Source organism: Pseudophryne corroboree, chromosome 7, assembly GCF_028390025.1.
Source record: "Pseudophryne corroboree isolate aPseCor3 chromosome 7, aPseCor3.hap2, whole genome shotgun sequence".
NCBI lineage: Eukaryota > Metazoa > Chordata > Amphibia > Anura > Myobatrachidae > Pseudophryne > Pseudophryne corroboree.
Genome location: NC_086450.1, coordinates 490,789,566 through 490,808,892, shown reverse-complemented (window position 1 = coordinate 490,808,892; position 19,327 = coordinate 490,789,566). Strand labels below are relative to the sequence as shown.

The 19,327-nt window shown below is 46.6% G+C and overlaps 1 protein-coding gene across 1 annotated transcript; it reads right to left on the bottom strand.

Moving 5' to 3' along the window:
- Window positions 1-1,934: 1,934 nt before the first annotated feature.
- Window positions 1,935-18,745, bottom strand: LOC134943909 (serine protease 33-like). Its single transcript, XM_063932473.1, has 5 exons — window positions 18,577-18,745; window positions 10,941-11,130; window positions 9,673-9,944; window positions 5,816-5,985; window positions 1,935-2,300 (listed from the first exon to the last, which is right to left on the bottom strand). The coding sequence occupies exons 1-5, from the start codon at window positions 18,611-18,613 to the stop codon at window positions 2,070-2,072; spliced, it is 900 nt and encodes a 299-aa protein (XP_063788543.1). The 5' UTR covers window positions 18,614-18,745; the 3' UTR covers window positions 1,935-2,069.
- Window positions 18,746-19,327: the final 582 nt, after the last annotated feature.

Genomic DNA, 19,327 nt, shown 5'->3' with positions numbered 1-19,327 from the left:
CATAATTATAAAGATCTTACCTGTGGCTTTACTATACAGGTTGTGGAGTCAAGCAAGGCTAGGTCCCTATTAAAAAGCCTCAGAGACCACCTCACAGCTCACAATATTGTTTTCACCAATATTGGCCAAAGGCTTCAGCGAGCTGGAAGGTTGCTAAGCAACAGAGCAGCAGCACAAACACACGGCAGTTTATAGCACATCTGTTAAACATTGCCACAACATACTGCCGGGAACAACCAAGCTCTGGCTCGGGTGGACTTGGCTCCCTAACCACTCATCTCTACTTTAAACCATTTTAGTTTGTTGCTGCAAATTAGTTGGTTTACAAATATGACATTGTTATACTGCTTGTCACCACTAGAGGGACCCCAGGAGTTGTCACTTAGGTACAATTTGAATTAACTACATTTTTCATACAATATTTTACTCCACAGGCCAGTGCTGATCAACAGTCATGTGCAAGAAACGGTGGTGTTTTCCCCAATGCTGGAATATACATCCACAGTGTTATATAATAAATACCACCATGACAAATGGTAATGACAGCTGCTGCAATATTGTACATAGGCCCTCATTCCGAGTCGTTCGCTCTGTAAATTTCATCGCATCGCAGCGATTTTCCGCTTAGTGCGCATGCGCAATGTCCGCACTGCGACTGCGCCAAGTAAATTTGCTATGAAGTTAGGTATTTTACTCAAGGCTTTTTCATCGCTCAGGCGATCGTAGTGTGATCGACAGGAAATGGGTGTTACTGGGCGGAAACAGACCGTTTTATGGGCGTGTGGGAAAAAACGCTACCGTTTCTGGGAAAAACGCGGGAGTGGCCTGAGAAACGGAGGAGTGTCTGGGCGAACGCTGGGTGTGTTTGTGACGTCAAACCAGGAACGACAAGCACTGAACTGATCGCAGATGCAGAGTAAGTGTGAAGCTACTCTGAAACTGCTAAGAGGTGTGCTAATCGCAATATTGCGAATACATCGTTCGCAATTTTAAGATGCTAAGATACACTCCCAGTAGGCGGCGACTTAGCGTGAGCAACTCTGCTAAAATCGCCTTGCGAGCGAACAACTCGGAATGACCTCCATAGACCTGGAACTTACAAGCCCTATTGGACCATGGGCTTTATTTCAGACCATCTATACTTATTAATAAAGGATTTGAAAAGCAAGTGGACTTTCTTACTCTCTTAACGTGAGCGGAAAACAAAACAAAAGGTCATCCGATGCGGTCTGTAATATACACTTTATTAAGCAATTATTATCGTGTAACTGTGGTGCTAAATTCTTCACCCCCCCCCAAAAAAAAAAGAAGTGCAACAAGAATAAAATAAACATTCAATAAATAATTTCTGATGCAATTGATACAGTGTTACCTATTATCTGGAGCGTTACATTCTTCATTCACAGAAACAATACAAAATGTAAAAAGAACAATGTACACTGGCAATAAATAATTTATGAACCATGAAAATAAGGTACATTGAGAGTAAATGAGCAAAATCAACCCTAAGATAGAAGTTAAAAAAGTGTTTTCACACTTATCGAATAATACCAACGCGTTTCGCCGTTCCACAGTCTGCTTCCTCAGGCAGCAATACAAGAAAGCGTTAGGTCCTTATAAAGGATGGATTAGCGCTGATTTACTTGGTCATTGGAAATGTCACACTGGACCCAGTCATTTACATACCATTGACATTCTGTCTATAATGCATTAGAATCTCACAATAAGATGATTTCACATTATTGTTTATCTTACACAACGGCTTCTCGTTAGCTCACATAGGCCCAGATTTATCAAGCCTTGGAGAGTGATAAATAGTACGATGATAAAGTATCAGCCAATCAGCTCCTAATTGCCATATTACAGGCTTTGTTTGGAAAATGACAGTTAGAAGCTGATTGGCTGATATTTTATCACTGTTCTTTTTAGCACTTTCCAAGGCTTGATAAATCTGGGCCACAATTTTTTGCTGCCACGAATATTGTGAATATACAGTATTTACAGAAATGTATAATTTTGATATGTTTTACACGTTTAATCTGCGCCAGTCCTGGACAGATACAGTCAGGTTAGAGATTCAGTAAGGAAGTTGCGCTGAGTATTGCAGCAACGAGAAATGATGGGGAGCGGCTAGGCAGTAGAGCTTGTGCTCCATTTTGGTCAATCCAAGCCTTATGAGAAGGCACAAACGTGTAAACGCCTGGTCGGTTTGGGAGGGCACATCCCATACCCCAGCTCACAATGCCAGCTTGGTACCAGACCTCCTGCACTTTACACACGAGGGGTCCGCCGGAGTCTCCCTGCAAAGTAAGAAATGGATCCATGAATAACGTGATGAGAGGGACTATTACAGGTGTTGCACATTAACAGGAATAAAAGTCTACCGATCCTCAATTGTCCCAATTCCGGTGTCACGGTTGTGCAATATGTCTCCCCCCCTCCTTCACAGGACCAGTCGCACCCCCAATGTCACACTCTCTGTCCTGAATCCTAAATCCTGGGAGGTATTTTTAATAATTGGTGAAGAGGAGCAACATAATCCAACTAATCAGACCAACACTGATCCCCAGAGGAATTGTCCTTACACCCGGTGTATATGGAAGACGTCTTGTGTGCACCTGGAACCACTGATAATGAGAATCTTTCCAGCACTTAGGGACATTCCCGAGTAATTTCACATTGATTTTAGCAACGTTTGCAGAGACTAAATTCCACCTACATTTGCCCACTATTTACTAAGCAAATCACGTTTGATTTCCTACGTTTCTTCTGTAGGATTTTCATGTGTATTTCTATATCCAGATAAAAAGTTATTTTCGTTAGTCCATCACTCCATGGGACAAGGAATTTTAAAACACTTTTTAGGGCTTGAACAAAGGAGCAAAGCCGGGGCCACATTCCGCAGAACTCATGTCGTTTCGCAGAGGCGCCGACAGTACAATCCCAGGTGCCCCGCTCTGGCTTCACCAATGTTGTTACCAAAGGTCAAAAGATGAATGGTCAACCGTGCTCAAGGTCAACAGGTTCAAAAGGTCACTATGACAATGGTCGACACACAAATGGACGACGCATGTTTTTGAGATTTTTCCCGTTTTCCAAATATTTGCTTGACTTACCCTCCACGTGGATAACCTGTGGCGAGTGCAGCTACAGCGGAACGAGCAAACTTGTCCGAAGTGTGGCGAGTGAAGCGAGGGTATACGTTTCTACTGATGGTGGTCACACAACATGAAATATACAAGATATGGGCAACCCCCCCAAAAAAACACACACACAACATGTGTCGACCATTTCCGTGTCAGCAGTTGTCATGTCGACCTTTTACCCTGTTGAGCTTTTGTACTTGTGACCTTAACCACTGTCCACCTATTGTACCTGTCGACCAATTGACTGTCCATACAGACAGTGTAGATCTTCTATACCCCACCTGAAGAAATGTTCCTGCGCCAGTGCCCAATTAATGTCCACTAGGGCCCATTGTGTGCTGCCACCTGGGGTAAAGACTCAGCTCAAGGTTTTGGGAAGCATGGAGGCATCACTGTCTCACACCTCAAAGGTAAGTATCGGAGCGTGACCGCCATGTAATGCAGAGAGCATCGCAGTGACCGCCATGTAATGCAGACAGCATCGCAGTGACCGCCATGTAATGCAGAAAGCATCGCAGTGACCGCCATGTAATGCAGACAGCATCGCTGTGACCGCCATGTAATGCAGAGAGCATCGCAGTGACCGCCATGTAATGCAGAGAGCATCGCAGTGACCGCCATGTAATGCAGACAGCATCGCAGTGACCGCCATGTAATGCAGAAAGCATCGCAGTGACCGCCATGTAATGCAGACAGCATCGCAGTGACCGCCATGTAATGCAGAGAGCATCGCAGTGACCGCCATGTAATGCAGAGAGCATCGCAGTGACCACCATATAATGCAGAGAGCGATGCAGTGACCGCCGTGTAATGCAGAGAGCATCGCAGTGACCACCATGTAATGCAGAGAGCATCGCAGTGACCACCATATAATGCAGAGAGTATCGCAGTGACCGCTGTGTAATGCAAGGAGCATCGCAGTGACCACCATGTAATGCAGAGAGCATCGCAGTGACCACCATGTAATGCAGAGAGCGATGCAGTGACCGCCATGTAATGCAGAGAGCATCGCAGTGACCACCATGTAATGCAGAGAGCATCGCAGTGACCACCATATAATGCAGAGAGTATTGCAGTGACCGCCGTGTAATGCAAAGAGCATCGCAGTGACCACCATGTAATGCAGAGAGCATCGCAGTGACCGCCATGTAATGCAGAGAGCATTGCAGTGACCACCATGTAATGCAGGGAGCATTGCAGTGACCGCCGTGTAATGCAGAGAGCATCGCAGTGACCGCCATGTAATGCAGAGAGCATCGCAGTGACTGCCATGTAATGCAGAGAGCATCGCAGTGACCACCATGTAATGCAGGGAGCATCGCAGTGACCGCCGTGTAATGCAGGGAGCATTGCAGTGACCGCCATGTAATACAGAGAGCATTGCAGTACCACCATGTAATGCAGATCTGATATAGCCACTATTGTAATATCGTGATATAGCCACTATTGTAATATCGTGATATAGCCACTATTGTAATATCGTGATATAGCCACTATTGTAATATCGTGATATAGCCACTATTGTAATATTATGATATAGCCACTATTGTAATATCGTGATATAGCCACTTTTTAAATATCATGATATAGCTACTTTTGAAATATTGTGATATAGCCACTATTGTAATATCGTGATAAGTTTAGAATAGAATGGATTGGGGAAAGAGGATCCACATCTTCCTCCCACCAATATGGTGACATGTCCACAAAATTGGTGACTGGGGCTCAGCACAGTTGTGCTTGGCAATGTCCCCACCTCCCCCAGGCGACCAGCAGTGCGGCCACACCATGGCTATAATATCAGTGCCCGAGCCTGATCAGAGGAGGTGATAATTATATGCAGCTGCCTCCCTCCCATTCCTGCAGCTCCCCGGTTACGATACTAAAGTCCTTATCCTTCATCCTGGAAGCCGAATAGCAACCCTGCTTCCCCATTGGTGCCCCTGACCTCTCTGTCACCCAGGGCACATTTCACCGACACCCCCATATAGACAGCAATGAGATAAGGGACTGCCCTATCCTCACTCGCACATCTCAGTCCACGACCCACCCTCCACGGTGCTAAATAAAAAAGTTGTTCTGATGTGGAGGGATGGGAGGGGGGGCTACCTGCCGTGCCGCCCCCAAGCAAATGGTGCCCCTAGGCATGTGCCTCATGTGGCTAGTAGGAAATTTGCCAAAGGTCTAGGCGTCATAGCAAAGTGAAGGTTCTTGAATGAAGCACCACAGGTATAAGCCAGGTACCCTATTACTCCTGCTCGCTGTATTTACTTTATATAGATCTAACAAGGGGACCAAACCATGCACTCTCTTATGGTTAGCCAAGCCTCTGTGGTGGTTGGTCACACACCATGTGGGCCCCAACCACTGTATTCCCATGGTGGGCCCTCAATGCTCCAGTTCGACACGGCGGGCATTCCGTGCATCTCTCATTCATACCCGTTCTTCATCTCCTGGAACTTTTTGCAAAATGTAGCCCATAAGCTACAGAAGGTAACGCCATCTTCAGGCGGGTTGTATGGATTTCAGATCAGGTGACAAAATGTCAGCCTCCTCTATGACGATTTGTTGGGTACGTCACTGGTAGGTGGGGTCTGGGGTGTTCCTACCTCTCTGAGACCAGGTGACATGTCTACTTGCAGTTGGGACCTTTGGAGGAGCTGACTCACCTGGCAGGAGTCCTTGCGTCCACCTTGGTAACCAGCACAGACCTGGTCAGACGCGATGATGGACACGCTGTTACTTGTTGTGGAACTCACGTGGTACATCAGGTCACAGGTAGCTCTGCTAATAAAGGGTGTCATCACTTGCTGCAGGGTCATCGGGGGTGATAAGCTCACTGTGAGGAGACAGAGAAAAGCCCATTGCTGATATATGGTATACAGGACCCGATTCTCCCCGCTGACTTACTAAGGCCAAAGTCACTGCAAGAAACACACAAAAAAAAAAATGCTAACGCACAATCACACCATACACACACACACACACACACACACACACACACACACACACACACACACACACACACACACACACACAAAAAACTTAAAATCCCCCAAACAGACTAGGGGGGTATTCAATTAGTGCCGAATTTTCCATCAATCAGAATATCAGCTCTTTTTGTACGTTTTTAGGGTGAATTACATGCCCTACGCAAGGCCCGTACCGATTTTTCAAGTGGTCGAAAAATCCGGCTTGGTCACAAACAAAGAAAATTGTTGTTATAGGTCACACGTGAAAATTGGTGTAGGTGACACACGACGAAAACAGAGCAAGCCCTGGCTTAGCAGCTGTAGAGGATTAGATAGTGCTCACTGTAGGAATTATTTAGGGTGGGGGGCTAACCACAGAGGAGGACACATCTGTGCACACCAAAGCAGAGCTGTAACTACACATTTTTGTGCCCTGTGTGCATAAAGGGCATTGGCGCAAGATATATAATGTCGCTAGGAAGGGGCGTGACCACACAATAGTACCCCCAATTCAAATTATGCCACATACTGTAGTAGTGCCCCTTATTCACATTACACTGCACAGTAGTGCCCCTGATTCACGTTATGTCACACAGTAGTGCCCATTATTCACATTATTCCACACAGAGCCCATTCATGTTACGCCACACAGTAGTACCTCTTATACACATTATGCCACACAGTAGCAGTGCCCATTATAACACATTATGCGACAATGTAGTAGTGTCCATTATTACACATTATGCCACACAGTAGTAATGTCACTTATACTTCATGCTACTCACAGTAATGCCCCTAATAACACATTATCCCACACTAATGCTCCTTACACATTATGCCACACAGTAATGGCCAATTTTGTATGTATCACATATGTTGTATTTGTTTATATGGAAAGGGAACTGCTTCCTGGTGCTGAGTGGGACACATTGGGGGGCATTTAAATGTTTGAAAAGTCAGTTGGGAGTCTGTTTTTTCCTATCTAATAGACAAACACCCAACCGACTTTTCAAACATTTGAATTTCACCCATAGTGCTTGAGATAATACACATCGGAATGCAATGGACCAGGTGGAACGCACTGTTCAAGATGAGGTTTCCGGAAACGGAAGTGATTTGTCAAGCTACCCCCTGTCCCGTGGAGCGCATTTGCGTTCCATGCATTTATCCCCTAGAGGCCGTGTGCTACGGAGATAACAGGAACCAGAAGTGTAGCTGCAGCTGGAGCGTGGAACGCAGATGCATTCCACCACACAGCACTGACCTCTCTGGATATTTGTAAGGGGCTTATAAACCGGCTCCCCCCTAACCTGACTATCCTCTGCTTGAAGAAGGGAAACCAAAAACGTGTTCTGGCAGGACTCCTCTTTATCTGTATGCTGCCTTGGTGAGCGGTCGGACTGGGACTTTGTAGAGTAACCAGGGAGTATATTTCCCAAAGGTCAAATTTTTATGTTTTTGTTCGAGTTTAGGTGTGGGGTAAAAAAACACACATTTACTAGCAGATGATTTTTTATATTAATTTTTAAATGTTAGTATATGTGTCTTTTAACCCTGGAAGCCCAACATAGATTTAACGTCGATCTAAAGTTGAACAAAAACATACAAAATCGACCTTTAGTTAATATACCCATGGGACTTTGATTTAAATACATGGCTAACTGTGCTCAGACCTTATTCCATCTGGTAGGCTTACAACTCTTTGAGAGAAGTGTCCTTTGTTATATGTTTTTAATGTATTTATAAATTTGTCAAGCCAGGGCTGTAACTAGGAGGGGCTAAGGGGGCATGCGCCCCGGGTGCAGGATTTGAGGGGGCGCAAAGGAGGTTTTTTTTTTTTACTGGCAGAGCTGTGCTGCTCCAGTGAGACAGCAGACAGCTCCCAGGGCACGCCAAATTACTACCTTTCCCCGGGTGACGACAATCCTAATTTCAGCCCTGGTCAAGCAGTATCACGCTATGTGATTCCTTTTCTATTGTCATGCACTTATGAAAACCATGAGGGGGGAGACAAAATAAAGATTTGGAGGAACCTGTGTTGTTGCTGCTTGCCCTTTCAGGGAAGTTCTGCATGCTGATCAATCCTCATTTGTGGGTAATTTATAAAGGTAACCTCACTACAAGAGGCAGGGCAGCCCACATGGGGGGGGGGGGGGGGGACGACTGCGGGGACTGGAGTCCTAGGCCCTTATAAAGACGGGGGCCCAGCCCTGGCTCCTACAACAGCGGGATAATGCGCAAGGAGGACTTAAAACAAGCACTGTTTGCAGGGATTATTGGGTTAAACACTAGACGCTTTAATCCTCTGTGTTGAGGAGAATATAAAGGTAACCCCATTACCAGAGGGGAGAATAAGGTGTGCGTCCCAATTACCTTCTGGTATTGGGCTATTCTTATCTACATCACAATTTCCATGAAGGAGTGTTTCAGCTGAGGTGGGTGTTCATTGTACTAAACATTCTACACTATGAGATCATTTTTGTTTCTCTTGAGGAATAATCTGAACATTAAGGGAGCACCATACATCAAAGGCTTTACTATTTGGAACCCTTTACAAATTTTGCCACACAGTAATGCCCTCTACAAATTATGCCACACAGTAGTAGTGCTCTGTACACATTAAACCACACAATATTAGAGCCACTTACACATTATGCTACATAGTTGTGCCCTTACACATTATGCCACACTCTACAGTAGTAGTGTCCATTACACATTATGCCATACAATAGTACCCCTTACAACATTACATAGTGGTAGTGCTCCTTACACATTATGCCACATACTGTAGTAGTGCTCTTAGTCATCATGTCATATAGTAGTAGTGTCCTTTACACATTATGCCACACAATAGTACCCCTTATAACATTACATAGTGGTAGTGCCCCTTACACATTATGCCACACACTGTAGTAGTGCTCTTAGTCATCATGCCATACAGTAGTAGTGTCCTTTACACATTATGCCACACAATAGTACCCCTTATAGCATTACATAGTGGTAGTGCCCCTTACACATTATGCCACATACTGTAGTAGTGCTCTTAGTCATCATGTCATACAGTAGTAGTGTCCTTTACACATTATGCCACACAATAGTACCCCTTATAACATTACATAGTGGAAGTGCCCCTTACACATTATGCCACATAGTAGTGCTCTTAGTCGTCATGCCATACAGTAGTAGTGTCCATTACACATTATGCCACACAATAGTAGTGGTCAGCACCAAATCCCCCCTCAGTGTTTGCCAGAACTGTCAGATGGCCATTCTGTCCCTGGTGCCTCCCTAGACTCTGACCTCACCGCACATCACTGCAACTAATGAGTCATTGCTGATTTCCAATTTAACTAACACTTGCAACCTTGAACCCTGGGGCCTGCCAGTCTCTGATCACGTTTGTCCTGTCCTGAGTTGTATCAGCCTGCATAAGAATGGAGAATGTGCTCCTTTAATTTGGTGCAGAGACTGCAGACAGAGCCTACATGCTGGATAACTTCAGATACCCAGCCCTGCAGAACGGTACACGGAACAATCCGTATTGCTACGCTCACCTCCAGAGGCCGTGGTGCCCCATCCAGTCACCCAGCACTCCATGCCAGAGGAGAAGTTCAGAGATGGTGAGGGCACACAGACTGGCTGGATGAAGCTGGTGAAGGTGAGAGGACTCGATAGTCTCACCAGAGCAATGTCACCGGCTGTCCCTGTTCCACTGAAGGTTGAGTTAATAATGATTGTCCGCACTTCAGATGTGACCTCATGCGAGTTGTAGACAGATTGCTGGTAGGACCCCAGGTGGACTCGGTAGTCAGATGGAATCTTTGAGCTGTGGAGAAAGCAGTTTGCCGTAGGTAAATAAATTAATTATTTCATGGATCAACCACTTAGGACTGAAAGGAGTTATTGCATAATCGTTGGCTTTCACTGCAAGACGTTTCCCAGGACAGAGGTGGCGCGGCCAAGACACGTAGTAATAATATGTATGGTACAGAGCAGAGCAACAGTTTCTGAAGTTTTTGGAGCATGACCAAGGGGGAGATTTATCAAACCTTGGAGAGAAATAAAGTGGAGATAGATAAAGTACTAACCAACCAGCTCCTAACGGGTCATGTTTCAGGCTGTGATTGAAAAATTACAGGCGCTGGTTGTTTGGTACTGTACTTTATCTCTCTCCAGGACTTGATAAGTCATGAGTGTCATATCATGCAGAATGAATGAGGGATCGCTGCTTTTAGATCCTATCGATGAACATCTGATATCCAAGATTATATTCTACAGTGTTTCTGAGCCTAATAAAAGCATTGGCATTAGTACTAATTATTAACCCTAGACCGATACATAAAGCCATGTACCATGATATAAAGCAATAACAATGTGACTATAATACTTGTAAAAATAATAAAATGGATATTAAAATGTCCACAGGCGCCTTTATCGCAGTTGCGCGCCTAGACACGCCCAAAAAACGGTCACGGCTCGCCTGAGTTTTTGCAGACACTCCCTGTTACCCCCATAAACGGCCTCTTCCTGTAAATCACTCTGTGACTCATTCACCAGTGATCGGCATTGCATGGTACCTTGGCCTGTGCGCAGTCCGCCAACCATTCGCTCAGTTGAGACACCATTGAAGCTGCGGCTGCATCTGAATGAGGCCCCATTTTCCAGCTGTATCTAATTATTTACTTAGCAAATGACCACAATATATTATCATATTATCTCATAATTTACTGGAGAATATATAAAGGTATTTTGGGACACGCTGACTGGACAACAATGCAAACATGTAATGAGCTTGGAAAATTCAGCAAAGACAGGAACCTACTATTTGAAGCAATGAGCAGCGGTCAGAACCGACATTCTGGAGATCAGCGACCCGCCACAAACATGGCTGCCATGAAACCGTAGACTGGCCTGCCAAGGCCACGCCCCTTCTGCAGCATCTGCCCCGCCCACAATGCGATTAGAGACCACGGGGCTTCCACATTCTGCGCACAGCGACGGAGGCGGCAAAACTGAGGAAGAGAAGATTTCACTAAGACCGCATCAAACATAACGTCACACGTTGCTGAGTGACACAATTTATTACATCCAATTAACTAATTTTTCTGCAGGAATACGGGAATTATGCCGGATACAGACATAAAGGACGGATCCGCCGACCGAGCACCTGATTGGTAAAGCCGTACACTCTTACCAATTTGCCACTCCATATGTCTGGCCAGAAATCACAAATGGGTTTGTATTTAAATTTGCTGCCCAGTTGGGATGTCATGGGGGTAATTCAGAGTTGATCCTGTGGCTGTTAATCGGTGGGTTGACTGTACACACAGCCAGATGTACCAATTTATCTAGCTGTACATTAAATGTACAGTAATTCCCAGGCATGACCACTCATCCCTGAAAACGGACTGTAGGCCGGCGACTCTGTAGTGTTTATTTTATTACGGAGATTCCTGCTGGCATAACTCCGTGAATTACTTCCTTTACATGACTAAAGGAATAATTCAGACCTGATCGCAGCAGCAAACTTGTTCTGTAGTGTGCAAAACCATGTGCCCTGCAGGTGGGGCAGATATAACATGTGCAGAGAGAGTTAGATTTGGGTGGGGTGTGTTCAATCTGCAATCTAATTTGCAGTGTAAAGATAAAGCAGCCAGTATTTACCCTGCACAGAAACAATATAACCTTACCCACCCAAATCTAACTCTCTCTGCACATGTTACATCTGCCCTCTGAGTGTACAACTATGTATACTATCAGGCCCCTTGTGCATATGTTTTAATCTGCATATACTACAGACGTGCAGTCAGCAGGTTTGTCATTAAAGAAATGATTTTCTCTGACGTCCTAAGTGGATGCTGGGGACTCCGTCAGGACCATGGGGTTTAGCGGCTCCGCAGGAGACAGGGCACAAAAGTAAAAGCTTTAGGATCAGGTGGTGTGCACTGGCTCCTCCCCTTATGACCCTCCTCCAAGCCTCAGTTAGATTTTTGTGCCCGGCCGAGAAGGGTGCAATCTAGGTGGCTCTCCTAAAGAGCTGCTTAGAAAAGTTTAGCTTAGGTTTTTTATTTTACAGTGAGTCCTGCTGGCAACAGGCTCACTGCTACGAGGGACTTAGGGGAGAGAAGTGAACTCACCTGCGTGCAGGATGGATTGGCTTCTTAGGCTACTGGACACCATTAGCTCCAGAGGGAGTCGGAACACAGGTCTCACCCTGGGGTTCGTCCCGGAGCCGCGCCGCCGACCCCCCTTGCAGATGCCGAAAAGTGAAGGTCCAGAAACGGCGGCAGAAGACTCTTCAGTCTTCATAAGGTAGCGCACAGCACTGCAGCTGTGCGCCATTGTTGTCAGCACACTTCATAGCAGCGGTCACTGAGGGTGCAGGGCGCTGGGGGGGGGCGCCCTGGGCAGCAATGATAGTACCTTATTCTGGCTAAAAATACATCACATATAGCCCCTGGGGGCTATATGGATGTATTTAACCCCTGCCAGGTCTCAGAAAAACGGGAGAAGAAGCCCGCCGAAAAGGGGTCGGGGCCTATTCTCCTCAGCACACAGCGCCATTTTCCCTCACAGAAATGCTGGTGGGAAGGCTCCCAGGCTCTCCCCTGCACTGCACTACAGAAACAGGGTTAAAACAGAGAGGGGGGGCACTTATTTGGCGATATGTATATATATATTAAAATGCTATAAAGGAAAAACACTTATATAAAGGTTGTCCCTGTATAATTATAGCGTTTTTGGTGTGTGCTGGCAAACTCTCCCTCTGTCTCCCCAAAGGGCTAGTGGGGTCCTGTCCTCTATCAGAGCATTCCCTGTGTGTGTGCTGTGTGTCGGTACGTGTGTGTCGACATGTATGAGGACGATGTTGGTGAGGAGGCGGAGCAATTGCCTGAAATGGTGATGTCACTCTCTAGGGAGTCGACACCGGAATGGATGGCTTATTTAAGGAATTACGTGATAATGTCAACACGCTGCAAGGTCGGTTGACGACATGAGACGGCCGGCAAACAAATTAGTACCTGTCCAGGCGTCTCAAACACCGTCAGGGGCTGTAAAACGCTCATTTACCTCAGTCGGTCGACACAGACACAGACACGGACACTGACTCCAGTGTCGACAGTGAAGAAACACGTATTTTCCTTTAGGGCCACACGTTACATGTTAAGGGCAATGAAGGAGGTGTTACATATTTCTGATACTACAAGTACCACAAGAAGTATATTATGTGGGGTGTGAAAAAACTACCTGTAGTTTTTCCTGAATCAGATAAATTAAATGAAGTGTGTGATGATGCGTGGGTTTCCCCCGATAGAAAATTATTGGCGGTATACCTTTTCCCGCCAGAAGTTAGGGCGCGTTGGGAAACACCCTTTAGGGTGGATAAGGCGCTCACACGCTTATCAAAACAAGTGGCGGTACCGTCCCCAGATAGGGCCGCCCTCAAGGAGCCAGCTGAGAGGCTGGAAAATATCCTAAAAAGGTATATACACACATACTGGTGTTATACTGCGACCAGCGATCGCCTCAGCCTGGATGTGCAGCGCTGGGGTGGCTTGGTCGGATTCCCTGACTGAAAATATTGATACCCTTGACAGGGACAGTATTTTATTGACTATAGAGCATTTAAAGGATGCATTTCTATATATGCGAGATGCACAGAGGGATATTTGCACTCTGGCATCAAGAGTAAGTGCGATGTCCATATCTGCCAGAAGATGTTTATGGACACGACAGTGGTCAGGTGATGCAGATTCCAAACGGCACATGGAAGTATTGCCGTATAAAGGGGAGGAGTTATTTGGGGTCGGTCCATCGGACCTGGTGGCCTCGGCAACAGCTGGAAAATCCACCTTTTTTACCCCAAATCACATCTCAGCAGAAAAAGACACCGTCTTTTCAGCCTCAGTCCTTTCGTCCCCATAAGGGCAAGCGGGCAAAAGGCCAGTCATATCTGCCCAGGGATAGAGGAAAGGGAAGAAGACTGCAGCAGGCAGCCCATTCCCAGGAACAGAAGCCCTCCACAGCTTCTGCAAAGTCCTCAGCATGACGCTGGGGCCGTACAAGCGGACTCAAGTGCGGTGGGGGGTCGTCTCAAGAGTTTCAGCGCGTAGTGGGCTCACTCGCAAGTGGACCCCTGGATCCTACAAGTAGTATCCCAGGGGTACAGACTGGAGATTCGAGACGTCTCCCCCTCGCAGGCTCCTGATGTCTGCTTTACCAACGTCTTCCTCCGACAGGGAGGCAGTATTGGAAACAATTCACAAGCTGTATTCCCAGCAGGTGATAATCAAAGTACCCCTCCTACAACAAGGAAAGGGGTATTATTCCACACTATATTGTGGTACTGAAGCCAGACGGCTCGGTGAGACCTATTCTAAATGGGAAATCTTTGAACACTTACATACAAAGGTTCAAATCAAGATGGAGTCACTCAGAGCAGTGATAGCGAACCAGGAAGAAGGGGACTATATGGTGTCCCTGGACATCAAGGATGCTTGCCTCCATGTCCCAAATTGCCCTTCTCACCAAGGGTACCTCAGGTTCGTGGTACGGAACTGTCACTATCAGTTTCAGACGCTGCCGTTTGGATTGTCCACGGCACCCCGGGTCTTTACCAAAGTAATGGCCGAAATGATGATTCTTCTTCAAAGAAAAGGCGTCTTAATTATCCCTTACTTGGACGATCTCCTGATAAGGGCAAGGTCCAGAGAACAGTTGGAAGTCGGAGTAGCACTATCTCAAGTAGTTCTACGACAGCACGGGTGGATTCTAAATATCCAAAATCGCAGCCGTTTCCGACGACACGTCTGCTGTTCCTAGGGATGGTTCTGGACACAGTCCAGAAAAAGGTGTTTCTCCCGGAGGAGAAAGCCAGGGAGTTATCCGAGCTAGTCAGGAACCTCCTAAAACCAGGAAAAGTGTCAGTGCATCATTGCACAAGAGTCCTGGGAAAAATGGTGGCTTATTACGAAGCGATTCCATTCGGCAGATTCCACGCAAGAACTTTTCAGTGGGATCTGCTGGACAAATGGTCCGGATCGCATTTTCAGATGCATCAGCGGATAACCCTATCTCCAAGGACAAGGGTGTCTCTCCTGTGGTGGTTACAGAGTGCTCATCTTCTAGAGGGCCGCAGATTCGGCATTCAGGAGTGGATGCTGGTGACCACGGAGGCCAGCCTGAGAGGCTGGGGAGCAGTCACACAGGGAAAAAATTTCCAGGGAGTGTGATCAAGTCTGGAGATTTTTCTCCACATAAATATACTGGAGCTAAGGGCAATTTACAATGCTCTAAGCTTAGCAAGACCTCTGCTTCAAGGTCAGCCGGTATTGATCCAGTGGGACAACATCACGGCAGTCGCCCACGTAAACAGACAGGGCGGCACAAGAAGCAGGAGGGCAATGGCAGAAACTGCAAGGATTTTTCGCTGGGCGGAAAATCATGTGATAGCACTGTCAGCAGTGTTCATTCCGGGAGTGGACAACTGGGAAGCAGACTTCCTCAGCAGGCACAACCTCCACCCGGGAGAGTGGGGACTTCATCGGGAAGTCTTCCACATGATTGTGAACCGTTGGAAAAGACCAAAGGTGGACATGATGACGTCCCGCCTGAACAAAAAACTGGACAAGTATTGCGCCAGGTCAAAAGACCCTCAGGCAATAGCTGTGGACGTTCTGGTAACACCGTGGGTGTACCAGTCGGTGTATGTCTTCCCTCCTCTGCTTCTCATACCCAAGGTATTGAGAATTATAAGACGTAGAGGAGTAAGAACTATACTCGTGGCTCCGGATTGGCCAAGAAGGACTTGGTACCCGGAACTTCAAGAGATGCTCACAGAGGACTCATGGCCTCTGCCGCTAAGAAGGGACTTGCTTCAGCAAGTACCATGTCTGTTCCAAGACTTACCGCGGCTGCGTTTGACGGCATGGCGGTTGAACGCCGGATCCTAAGGGAAAAAGGCATTCCGGAAGAGATCATTCCTACCCTGGTCAAAGCCAGGAAGGAGGTGACCGCACAACATTATCACCACATGTGGCGAAAATATGTTGCGTGGTGTGAGGCCAGGAAGGCCCCATGAAGAAATTTCAACTCGGTCGTTTCCTGCATTTCCTACAAACAGGAGTGTCTATGGGCCTCAAATTGGGGTCCATTAAGGTTCAAATTTCGGCCCTGTCGATTTTCTTCCAGAAAGAATTGGCTTCAGTTCCTGAAGTCCAGAAGTTTGTCAAGGGAGTACTGCATATACAACCCCCTTTTGTGCCTCCAGTGGCACTGTGGGATCTCAACGTAGTTCTGGGATTCCTAAAATCACATTGGTTTAAACCGCTCAAATCTGTGGATTTGAAATATCTCACAGGGAAAGTGACCATGCTGTTGGCCCTGGCCTCGGCCAGGCGAGTGTCAGAATTGGCGGCGTTTGTCTCAAAAAAGCCCATATCTGATTGTCCATTCGGACAGGGCAGAGCTGCGGACTCATCCCCAGTTTCTCCCTAAGGTGGTGTCAGTGTTTCACCCGAACCAGCTTATTGTGGTACCTGCGGCTACTAGGGACTTGGAGGACTCCAGGTTGCTAGATGTTGTCAGGGCCCTGAAAATATAGTTTCCAGGACGGCTGGAGTCAGGAAAACTGACCTGCTGTTATCCTGTATGCACCCAACAAACTGGGTGCTCTTGCTTCTAAGCAGACGATTGCTAGTTGGATGTGTAGTACAATTCAGCTTGCACATTCTGTGGCAGGCCTGCCACAGCCAAAATATGTAAATGCCCATTCCACAAGGAAGGTGGGCTCATCTTGGGCGGCTGCCCGAGGGGTCTCGGCTTTACAACTTTTCCGAGCTGATACTTGGTCCGGGGCACACCCTGACTGAGGAGGACCTGGAGTTCTCTCATTCGGTGCTGCAGAGTCATCCGCACTCTCCCGCCCGTTTGGGAGCTTTGGTATAATCCCCATGGTCCTGACGGAGTCCCCAGCATCCACTTAGGACGTCAGAGAAAATAAGAATTTACTTACCGATAATTCTATTTCTCGTAGTCCGTAGTGGATGCTGGGCGCCCATCCCAAGTGCGGATTGTCTGCAATACTTGTACATAGTTATTGTTACAAAAATCGGGTTATTATTGTTGTGAGCCATCTTTTCAGATGCTCCGCTGTTATCATGCTGTTAACTGGGTTCAGATCACAGGTTGTACAGTGTGATTGGTGTGGCTGGTATGAGTCTTACCCGGGATTCAAAATCCTTCCTTATTGTGTACGCTCGTCCGGGCACAGTATCCTAACTGAGGCTTGGAGGAGGGTCATAGGGGGAGGAGCCAGTGCACACCACCTGATCCTAAAGCTTTTACTTTTGTGCCCTGTCTCCTGCGGAGCCGCTAAACCCCATGGTCCTGACGGAGTCCCCAGCATCCACTACGGACTACGAGAAATAGAATTATCGGTAACTAAATTCTTATTATTACAGGGTGGATTGATTTGCTAATGTTACGCTGTCAGGTTGCCGGACAAAGCACTGAAAATGTTTTAACAAAAGTATACCAAACAAGCCCCCCAATCTATCACAATGAGACACCCTGGGGTAAATTTACAGAGGTGGGAGTTTTTTTTAGAAGTGGTGATGACAACCAACCAGATTCTATCTATTATCTTCTAGAAGCAGCTAGATAAATGTTAAGTCGAATCTGATTGGTTGCTATGAGCAACATCACCATACCCATACCCTCCAACTGTACCTTTTTAATAGGTACAGTACCTTTTTTTCATGGTCTGTACCTATTTTTGCCTCCCCAATCTTCCATTGAAAGTATAGGAAAACTGGCGTGGCCACACCCCCTTTACCCACGGTCACGCCCCTTTTTCGGGTTTGTACCGATTTTTCTGTGTAAAATGTTGGAGGGTATGCATACCCTCCAACATTTTACACAGAAAAATCGGTACAAATCCGAAAAAGGGGCGTGGCCGCGGGTAAAGGGGGGCGTGGCCACGTCCCTTTTCCTATACTTTCAATGGAAGTTTGGAGAGCCAAAAATCGGTACAGACCATGGATAAAAGGTACTGTACCTATTAAAAAGGTACAGTTGGAGGGTATGCATCACCAGTTCTAGAAAAACTCCCACCGTAGTAAATTTACACCCCTCTCTGAACCTTGCCTACATGAAATCGCCCAGTCACACCCCAGTCCCACCTCTCTGGGCGTAAGCATTGCCCGCCCTTGCGTGTACTTATTTTGCAGAGTGTACAGTAAAATACTCTTCACAAACAGGACTGGATTCCATTCAGTACCAGCCCTGCTGTATGGAATCTCTCTGGGTATTCTCAACATTAGCCACATTGATGATCTTGCTTTAAATGTGCAGAATGGTAAAAATACAGATCGTGTGGCAGATGACTGGAGAGACAGATGGATATGTAACACGGTACAATGGTTGGTGGCCTTTTATCCGCCCGAGCAGCCACTTACCTGTCAGTAGCAGCAGAGTGAGGACCGTCAGGGTCATGTCTTAGGTATTGTGTTCAGGTTCCTGTAGGTTGTTACAGCAATCACCTCAAAAGACTTCCTTCATTTACTTCTACCCAGGTGACATGATCCACTTCCTGTTGACTGTAAGCTCTGCTGCCCACCCTGGCCAGTCCCCCGCTTGGCACTTCCAGCACTGATCTGCACAGCAACCTGCGGAGTCACCTGTATACTCAGGGTCAGCGCTTGCAGACACCTCGTGCCTATAACAATTCAGGTTGGACAGGAATGTACCCCAGCAAAACAGTGTTTGGTTCCTAACCAGAAATTCCTCCTTTTGTTGTCCCTTGTGTATTGCATTGTTACAGGAACAATTCTCATAAATGTGACTGTAAATAAGTCCACACCCGCGCTATAACAACTCAGCGCAATAAAAGAGAACGGGGGAGATTTATCAAAGCTTGGAGACAAATAATGTGGAGAGAGAAAGTACAAAGCAACCAGCTCCTGTCATTTTTCAAACACAGCCTGTAACATGACAGCTAGGAGCTGATTGGCTGCTACTTTAGCTCTCTCCACCTTATATCTCTCCAAGCGTTGATACATCTCCCCCTATGTGTTTTAAGAGCAACTAGACCTCACAATGGAAATGCTATACACCATAGGTTCTCAGCCTCGGCCCCCAGGACCCCACACAGTGCATGTTTTGCAGAGCTGCACAGGTGTTATAATTACTCACTGACACATTTTAAAA

Excerpts from the sequence above, each read along its gene's own strand:
- LOC134943909 (XM_063932473.1), bottom strand. The coding sequence starts at position 18,613 with ATGACCCTGACGGTCCTCACTCTGCTGCTACTGACAG. Across the intron at positions 11,131-18,576 it reads CACTCTGCTGCTACTGACAG|TTTTGCCGCCTCCGTCGCTG; the intron begins GTAAGTGGCTGC and ends TCTCTTCCTCAG. Across the intron at positions 5,986-9,672 it reads GGGCACCACGGCCTCTGGAG|TGAGCTTATCACCCCCGATG; the intron begins GTGAGCGTAGCA and ends GTCTCCTCACAG.